This window comes from Cricetulus griseus, assembly GCF_003668045.3.
Source record: "Cricetulus griseus strain 17A/GY chromosome 1 unlocalized genomic scaffold, alternate assembly CriGri-PICRH-1.0 chr1_0, whole genome shotgun sequence".
Lineage (NCBI taxonomy): Eukaryota > Metazoa > Chordata > Mammalia > Rodentia > Cricetidae > Cricetulus > Cricetulus griseus.
This window is the reverse complement of record NW_023276806.1, coordinates 48,170,304-48,180,477: the sequence shown is the minus strand read 5'-3', so window position 1 is coordinate 48,180,477 and position 10,174 is coordinate 48,170,304. Positions and strand designations below refer to the sequence as shown.

Sequence of the window (10,174 nt, the reverse complement as noted above, 5' to 3'; positions counted from 1 at the left end):
CACTTCCATCATGGAATCAGTTGTGCTAAGGTCTGGAGGCCCATTACACCTGCCAAATTGTATATACATTTTGCCTTTATTCCTTTTTCTTCAACACTGTAATTATCTTTTTTCCCCATTTCATTCTGCAGTCTATGAGATTCAGGCTGGCATACTTGGTCAAATTAAGTTAAATCAGTTTCTTTGCTCCTAGAAACACTGCAGTATACATCTACACCTTAATCTTGACTGGTTGGACTCTGGGTGTTCACTGAACGGGCCTTGCATTTCCACTGTGGTGTCTGTGTCCTGGCCTATCTCTATGTGTAATTTATATCGTGATTTTTATTTGGTGCTTCCTGTTAGGTCTCCTCATGGACCTGCACTTTCAGAACCTTGCATCAATCCTATACTACAGGAAGCATTTCACCTTATTTAAGCAGCATGGGGAGAAGACTTGCTAAATTTTTTTGGCAGATATTTTAAATTATTTAAGATCACTACTGAAAAAAATATCCAATATGTTCTAACCCCACTCTTTGGTTTTATTCCATGGACTATATGTGCAGACAGAGGATCACTTGGGAGTCACTAAAGTCCAATGCCAGAAGGGGGCACACTTTCCCTAAAGTAACTGCATACACTATGGTTTTGACTTGCTATAATTATAGATAGCTAAGCTACAAAGCAAAGCAAAGAAACACCAAACCGACCAACCAGCTCGAGAAGACAGCCCAACTTAGCAGAGTTGTAATTGCATAGCAATGTGTCTAAAGCAGTTCATACAGGAATGCCTTTGACATTTCCTTGTTACACGGTTTCACATAGACCAGATATCACAGATCCAGGGAATGTCTAAATTTGATCCCATCCAGTTTGCTTTCTAATTGTTACATAACCATGGGCTAGATTAATTTCACCATGGTTTTCTCCCTCATCCACTTGGAAACTTTCATTAGTTGTTGCTGTAATAAAGGGTTTCTTTGGCTTGCATTTCCACAGCACAGTGCCTCCTCATCCAGGGAATTCATGGCAGGAACTGAAGCAGAAGCCATGGAGAAGTGCTGCTTCTTGGCTTGCTCCCCATGGCTTGCTCAGCCTGCTTTTTTATACAACCCAGGACCACCTCTCTCCCAAGCCCAACATTAATCAAGTAAACTTGCCGCAGACTAATCTGGTGGAGGCATTTTCTCAGTTGAGGTTCACTCTTCCCAGTTGACTCTAGCTGTGTCAAGTTGACAACAAACTAGCTAGAACAGTGAGTGGTACGCAGGTTTAAACAGGTAAAGGAAAGAAAAGGGAAAGATCAGAAGGAGACAGAGGAAAACCACCAGATGCTGAGAAAAACGGGAACTCCGGCAAAGAGGTCTGAGGGTAGGTCAGAGACCCTGCCTGGTTTTGCTATGGTCTGGTACCAAGTTAACCTGTGTCCTGGGGATGGGTTTGGAGACTCTTCCCTGTAGTGCCCATATTGTATCACCTCCCACGAACAAGTAGGATGCTTAGTGGTCAGTTCTCTTATGAGCTGCACTGTCCAGGGCCCTGACAGTGGGAGGAAGGATCTGACTCAGACGCTTAAGCTCAGCTCTGTATAACTTTCAGTTGCTGTCTCAGCATTCTCAGAGGAGGGTGCTGGTGTTGCATTTCCTTTCTAAGGGGTCATTGCAGCCAATGGTGAGAAAAGTCTGGACAAGGATGTGGGTGACTCTGAATGTAATTTTTTTTTTTTTACATTGTTTTTCAAGACAGGGTTTCTCTGTGTCTTTGGAGGCTGTCCTGGAACTCGCTCTGTAGACTAGGCTGGCCCCCAACTCACAGAAATCCGCCTGCCTCTGCCTCCCAAGTGCTGGGATTAAAGGCATGCACCACCAACACCCGTCGTGAATGTAATTTCTTAAAAACCTAATTCTTAGTATTTTTTTGTCATAAAGAAGTATCTTTATGACAAATTAAAAATCTATGGAAGTCCTTTATCCTACCCAAAGCATTTACAATTATGGGTAGCATACCAAAAGCGTTTTTAAATATTTAAAAAGATCTTATTGGAATGGTAAAAGATAATGTCCACAGATGTAAGACCCACTGGTGAGAGGCAGTGAAATCTTTAGCCAGGACAGTTAGAAGACTACTGCACCATCCAGAAGTTGTAGCTTAATTCCTGTGCTGAACAGGAAGGAGCAAGACTTTTATGGTTCAGCATCCATGGCAAACTGTCCCAGGCAACAACTGTTTCCCATGTGTTTGAGTTGAGGTGACAGGGAACATCACATCAGCCTTTTAAATTCCTGCCCATTTTCCTCTTTTTTTCATCACAACTTTTAGCTTCTTTGAATGTAGCATGCCACTGGTCACTGGCTGATGTCTGTCAAATTTAACTGCCCGGATCACATTTGAACCTGATTTAACTTCACTGAGGGTAGCTACTGGTTATCCAGGACCCCTGCTCAGTGAAAGAGACAGGGTAACTGTATCCTAGGAAGATGTATCCTATCCAATGACTAAAGTTGCAGGTTGTCTGTAGTTATTGTGGGCACTTGGCTAACTTTTGTCTGGAGCCAGGTTGCAGTACAGGCTACAAGCCATCAGCAAGGTCCTCCTAATGCAGAACAGGTCTTCCATGGCTGTGAACATCAGGCAAAGGGCTCAGAGAAAACAGGAATTCTCTTTTTACTTTTTTTTTTTTTAAAGGCAAGATCACTCTCTGTAGTCCAAGCTGTCTTGGAACTCAATATGTAGCCCAGACTTTCCTCAAACTCACAGTGATCCCCCTGCCTGCAGAGATTTGAGACATGAGCCCATACCTGGCTTCCTAATATTTTAAAAAATAACGGACTTGGGAGATGTCTCAGTGGTTAGGAATCTGCATTCTGTTCCTAGGGGTTTCAAGTCTTCTGGCCTTCATGAGTACCACACTGATATGCACAACCCCTCACACACATAGATGAAAATAATAAAAATAAAACCTTAAAAAGATGAGATACTGCTTTTTATTGAACATGTATAAGATCCACTTTTACATTATTACAAATATTTTACAAACAAAACTTTATTTTGTTATAAAACATTTCCTGGATTTTATCACTGTCTAGTTAAAACATAAGACATAAAATACATACATATGAAGGTCATTCTCCAAGTATTAGAACAGAATACTGACGGAATCACTTCATTTTCCTTTTTTCAGCACTGAGGACCAATCCCAGGTCTTGCACATGCTGGAAAGTTCCTTACTGCTGAGCTATTCCTCAGCTACTAATAATACATTTCATAAACACATTGTAAACCTCCAAATGATTGAAATAATATAGAGAAGGTAATTCTCAAGACATATTGTCAAAATCAATCAACTCCTTCTATAGTCTGTCTTTCCTTACATTGAATTTGGCCAGTGAATATTGGTGAAATAATTATATAAGTAAGATAAACATACACATTTGAAAATACAGAACACATTGTAAATCAATTTTTTAAAAATCAAGTTTGTTGTATGGAGAGACCACCCATATTACCACTTAAAATAGTTTGTGTATACATATTCTGAGGAAAATCACATGGAGAAGGGAATAAGGCCTTGTTTCCAGGGCAGTCTTAACTTAGGCTTACTACAGAAATATTTCATCCCTACAACTCAATTACTAACATTATACACAGTACCTAACTAAGCCAGTATGCACAGTGGCCTAATAGTCTCAACTACCCTATTTGATTATATTCACAAGACGTACCATCTAAGAGAACTGAATTTCTGAAATGCCCACAGGAAAGACTTGTGAAGAAAACAATACAATCCCGTCATATGACCTCACTGCGTCTCTCAGAGATTTGTGTTAAACACGGAAGCCTTCAGTGAAATAGTTAATGAAACTGTCAGCTTATGCTTCAAAAGTGGTTTATTTAACATGGAAATCTGAGAGTCTGGAATTGCTTCTGGATGCTTTGACATCAAAACTCAGTGCTGCCTGCCTGATTTAAAAAAAAAAAAAAGGTTTTTTTGAGTCAGGGTCTCATTTTGGGCTCAGGATTACCATGGAGCCCAGACTGCCCTTGAACTCAAGTAGATCATGTAACCCAGGTTATCCTTGAACTCATAGCTCCTCCTTCCTCAGCCTCCCAAGTACTGGGATTACAGGTGTGAGCCTGGATTTGAATATGTTTTGAGTGGAGACTAGTTGAAGATACTTTTTTCCTTTTAGTAACAAAGGAGTTAAGTGGTGAACTTCTGTGGCACACAGTTTTACACAAACAGAACAACAACAAAGTGAAACAACAACAACAAAAAAACTTGTACAGAAGAATCTAGTTTGGATATTATTCTCATGGATTTACGCTGGAATGAGATGGAGGATTTAGGGTTGTTGGTCAAGACTTTACTATCAAAAGTGTTCATCTACATTAGTTGTTTGTACTCAGAAGCCTTCAATACCACCACAAGAGGGAGCCCACACTCAAGTGTAAACTGATGGCTCAGGGCCTTCCCCGCCTTTTCCTATACTTCACAGCCTGTGGCAGGAGGAGTGCTCCTGACTGGCCTGTGCCGTCTTAGATTTTAGATGTTTTCTTCTCATCATAAATACTAGCTTTAAAGAGTGCAGCTGGTCTTTTCTCTAGGACAGAAGAAGGAGACAATGCATACCTAAAAATTCTCCAAGATAAGACTTGAAAATTTGACCTAAATATTAAAAAAGTAATTTGTTAAGCCTCTACTTTTCCAAGTCTATTGCTTTCTAAACTCAAAGCAGAATTAGAAGTAGACGGTACCTGGCAAACAGCTTTTAACCTAGCCTTGTAGCTGACAGACTGACAGTAGGAAGGCAGGCACTTGAGCAGCCCTTCACATTCTGATAGGACTGGACTGAAGTATGAATGCAGAACACTAGCAAAGGCGAATCCATACTTCTGCTGACTAGAGCATCACAGCTAGTCTTTCCCCTCCCAACTCAATGTTGCTACTTATTAAGTGATCTTTTATTACTTAACAATATATAAATGATTATTTAGTAGCTGCTAAAATAAAAAAGGCATAATTTGTACAATTTTCAAGATCTCTTCACATTTTTATTTTTCCTTTTTGAGATAGTGTCTCATACAGTCTAGTTTGGCCCCTAACTCTCTAAGGAGCTAAGAATGACCTAGAACATCTAATCCTCCTGCCTCCACCTCCCAAGTGCTGGGGTTACAGGTGTGCACTACCACACACAGTTTATGTACTGAATCCTGAACCCAAGGCTTTGTGTGATCTAGGTAAACATGCTACCAACTGAGCTATAGTCCCCAGCCCCACACCTTTTATTTTTCTAAAAAAAGGATTCTGTACCATTTGAAATACCAAGACCTAATCTTGTGTAAAGACAGAGGCCAAGGGCAGCCAGGCTAAGTAAGGCAGCGACTCTGCCCTGATTACAGCACCTTGTGTGTGTCTGATGCGTGGTCTCAGTGAGTCATGCTCACAATCCAATGTTATTATTATCTTTAGAATCCAAAATCATTTGCAGAAGTGCCAATAAAAATATAGCCTAGAAATTATACTTCTAAAATAGAAAAATATGCTTTTAAAATTGTCAGAATAAACCTCTAAATAATATCCTCATTATCTGTAGTTAAAACTTTGATCTTTTTGTAACATCCAATGGATTGGTTCACTTGAAAAGAGATAGCATGTCCTCACCCATCTAGGTAACTTCCTCCCTGGCAAAGATGCTCATGTCAATGTCCCAGCCTCCAAATGTATCTTAACATGATCCAGAAAATCCTTTTCTCTTAGTATTCAAGATACTCTAAAAACACGGTGTCATTTTTTTAAAAAATAAGTATCTATTTGTAAAAATAGTTTTGGATTAATGTAGACTATCCAATTCTTGAGGTATTAAAATAAAAATTCTAACGTGAACACTTCCAATTTTCCAAACTTCCCAATCTGGATATTCAAACATTGTAACTTTACCCTTTATTTTGTCAACATAAAAAGATCTTGGCCAGAGTAATTCTGTGACCTACTGTGTGTTCTCAGACATGATTGTGAAGGTGAGGACTGGGGCATTGCTGGCTCTGTACCACCTCACAGTTCTCTTCAGCTAAGAGAAGTTCAGCTCTTTCTACATGGGTACTGCCAGAACCAGAAAAACTGCAGCTCACGTGCTGTGCTGTTACCATGGATCCAGACTAGATATTTGCACCCGAAAAGCTGTATTAGAGGTATGCTACAGTCTACTCTGGCTTCAGACAGCAGAATTCTGACAGTAAAGAAAACGAAAAGTGCCAGTCAAGCAGCTGCTCTGATGTCTGTCCATTAGCACGGCACGGTAAGTGTCAGTTCATGGAAGTCTGGTTTCCTTAGGAAGGATGCCATTTTCTGATCATCTCACAGTCTTGCTTCTGACTGCTGAGACCAGCAAGTTTTAGTACTGAATGGATCACGAAACAGCTTTTCTCATAGCCTGCCTATGTAGCCTAACCTACTGATTATTAATTAAGCTTACCTTGACTCTTACAGAGTGCTACTGCAGCTTTTGTAGTTCATCTAATATTAGTGACAAGGAACAATATATACTGCACCATCCAGCTGTCTCAGACTTGGACACAACTGTCATATTTGACTTATGTCTGATACGTTTACAATTATGAAGTAATTAAAATGTTTAAGTCATAACGTTTTCCCAAAGCATGACACCACTTCCTGTCAATTATTGCATAAAAGGAGTTAATATACTTAGTACAATGCTATAGGTAACAGGACATGGAAGATTTACTCAATAGTAATTACAATGATTTTGATAGCATTTATGGGTTTAAACTGACCTCACATACTGTCTCTTAAATGTAAAATTCAAAACACAGCCCAGACCTGTTGAGCACCCCGGGCTTGGATTTTCATGTTGGAATACCACAATCACACTCAGATGTGTCTAGTGCCATCTTCCCCCGGGGTGCCTCGAAAGCACAGCAGACTGGGTGCTGAGGCAGGGCAGGCCTTCACCCTCCATTCACATGCTCCCTCAGCGGGTGAGAGTCTTGGAAAGGATGGCGGAGGAGGCTTTGAGAAGGGATCAGCATTGCTTTCCTCTTCACAGATGAACTTCACTTTGAAAACAGGTTGGTCGTTTTTCTTACATGCTTGACTAAAACACTCTGAAACACCTGTTGTCCATAGCTCACATACACAGGGAAGCTTCTGTCAGCCGATGTCACCTCTAACGTTTGATCACAACCTGCTCATAGGCTCCAGATCCTACCCTGAAACAGCAGTGAGGGGGATACTTTCAGAACTTGAACTGTAGAGGTGGCAACTTATGAAGAAAATTTTCTCCCAGGTACACCAGGTAGTTCTCTACCTCCTCCACTTCTTTCTTTCTCTCTCTCTCTCTCCCTCCCTCCCTCTTTTTGACACAGGGTTTCTCCCTGTATCCCTGGCTGCCCTGGAAGACCAGCTGACTTGAACTCAGTGACCCACGTGCCGCCGCCGCCTCCGGGCTCTAGGTGGCTTTCTACTGAGTTTATTTTTACAAGACTTAAAGGTTTCACATACATAGACACATAGACAATCCTAAAATCAGTCTCAGCTAGGGCAGTATATAGGGTGTTCAAGGTGTTAATGATGACAGTCTTTAGCTTAGTATCTTTCCAGAAAGTATAAAGCCCTTTCTTTCTGTTCTCTCTCCTCTCCCTCTCCCCCCTCTCTCCACACCTCTCCTCTCTCCCTCCGTTTCTTGCCTTTCTCTTTCAGACAAGGTTTCAAGTAGCCTAGGCTGCTCTATACCTCTCTATGTAGCCAAAGATGGCTTTGAAGTCTGGTCATTCTTGCCTCTACCTCGTAAGTGCTGGGATTATGAGTGACAGGGCCCAAGTCCCTTTAGTCAATATGCAGATAGCTTTATTTAGGGCCAGCATTGTGAATCCCACCCCAGTGGAGACTGAAAAAGAAAGTGTTCTTGAAGAAGGGTTCATTTCTCCAGCATCTCCGTGCAGAAGACTATTGGTTGTCACCCATCCCCATCTCTCCTCTTCTGCATAGTTAACCTGGCTGGAGACTGTTTCCTAAACTCCCCTGTGGTTAGGTGTAGGCCATGTGACTAAGCTTTCTCCAGGAAACACAAATGAAGAGATGTAGTAACTTCTGTCTCTCTAGCATACAAGAAATCCTTACCCTGGGTTGGTAGCCACCCAGCAGTCCAGGAAGATAAACTAGAAAGTGTTTCACTTTTTGGGACAAAGCTGTATTGTCATCTTGGCCATTGCATCCTTGGGTTTCTGTGCTACTGTACTATGCCATGTACGAATTGACCAGTAATAACAAAATATACTAGATAACTTAATTTGCAAGCTTTGTGAATAAAACCATTCTGAGATAGCCTATTTAAGCAATGGCCTCATCCACAGTAGATTTTCTGTGGCTGTTGTCATGACTTGGTTCTGTGATGTCCAGGAAGGAGCATGTATCTTCCTGCTGCTGTTCTTTGGTCTGGTAGAAGAAAATGTTCTCACCATGTCGTTTAGATGGCAGCTAGCTTTAAGCTTTTGAATAGGTCATAATTCTATCTTTTCCTGGAAACATCTTGGGTGAGCAGGAGAACTTCAGTGGCAGTACTGCATGGAGGTGAGGGTCTCACTGATGGAAGTTATCAGTAGGTACCTACTTCCTCATTTGTCAAGGTATCAGAAGCCCCATCCCCCATACTTTACTCTTAGTGTACAGAGTTTAATATCCTGGAAGCAACCACTATGGCTGGGCTCATCCCTTGGTGTCATTATATGAAGTGTTTGTGGAATGCTTTTTTCCTCTAGTATAACGTGACTATTCCATTCCTTCCCATCACACAGCAGGGATAACCCTGCACTGTCGTCATGGCAATGAAATAAGCCAATGCAGTGACAACAAGGTCTATGGGAATACAGCTGGGCTTTAATAGAAGGAAGGAAGGGAGGGTCAAAAGGCTCTCACCTGGGATTCCACTGACCATTCCCTCCTGCATGTGCTTGTGGAAGATGCTAGGATATATAGGGGGTGGAGGGTTAGCTGAATTTGGGCTTCTGGGGGGCTGTCAGCCATGATGGAGCACAATTTCTTGGTGATGCAGCTGCAATGAGTGCAATGAGTCACCCTTGCTTTTTGTAAGCCCAGGAAAGCTCACTGGTTCACCAAATGGAATGTGGATAGAATTGTTAGTTTGGTCTGTTGTTGATGATATATCTTAGCATATAGAAGATAAAAATGGCATTTGAATGTCAGAATACCAGAAGGAAACATATATATATATATATAATATATATATATATATATATATATATATATATGGAATAATGGTTGGAGAATTTTCAAATCTGATGAAATCTATAAACATGGATCTCCAAGAAGTTCAGTGAAACTGAAACAGAATAAACACAGAAACATATCCAGCCACATCTCATTCCAACTTCTAAGAAACCAGTGACAAAGAGAAAATCTTTCTGGGTGTGGTGGTATGTGCCTTCATTCCTAGCACTCAGGACGCAGAGCCAAATGGATTTTTGTGAGTTTGAGGCCACCCTGCTGTACATAGTGAGTTCCAGGCCAGTCAGGGCTATACATTGAGACCCTGCCTCAAAAAATATCTTAAAAAATATCTATATAGGGACTGGAGAGATGGCTCAGGAGTTAAGAGCCATTCCTGCTCTTCCAGAGGACCTGAGTTTGGTTTCCAGCATTTACATCAGGTGTCTCACAACTGTCTGTAACTCTGCTCCAGGAGGGATCTCCAATGCTCTCTTCTGGCTTCTGTATACTGTCCTCCCCCCCCCCGCCCCCAAACACAGCACACACACACACAGCATACATACACACAGACATACATTAAAAAAATCTTTAAAGCAACCTATATACAAATCATACAGAGAAAATGAAAAATGGAAACAGAAGCACACTTCTTGTTTGAAAAAGTGAAATGTCCCTAAGGTCAAGAAAGGTCAACAACAGCTTGGCTGCTGAATGTGCACACAGCTGCTCACAGAGGTAAGAGCACTGGCTGGCAATGCTTGCTTTGTCCTGTCTAAAATGTTAGGCTAAAATGCTGTTCTAAATATTCTTTTTATGTTACAATTGTCAGTGCTCTATTTCCAATATATTCTAAAAATATATTTAAATAAACCAACAAACTAACATAGAGTATAAAGTTGAAGACATCCAGGAAAGGAAAGAGTATTCCAGTCTTCTCAAGCGAGCACA

At 41.1% G+C, this 10,174-nt stretch overlaps 1 protein-coding gene across 2 annotated transcripts in view; it reads right to left on the bottom strand.

Annotated features, from left to right (window-relative positions):
• Positions 1–2,946: 2,946 nt before the first annotated feature.
• The window catches only part of Fam102b (family with sequence similarity 102 member B), a 53,013-nt gene continuing 45,785 nt past the window's right edge, over positions 2,947–10,174 (bottom strand). For both annotated transcript variants that reach the window (XM_027395537.2, XM_027395538.1), the window contains exon 11: positions 2,947–7,209. In XM_027395537.2, the coding sequence (XP_027251338.1) occupies positions 7,167–7,209 (43 nt within the window). In that variant the 3' untranslated portion in view covers positions 2,947–7,166. The remainder of the gene's footprint in view (positions 7,210–10,174) is intronic.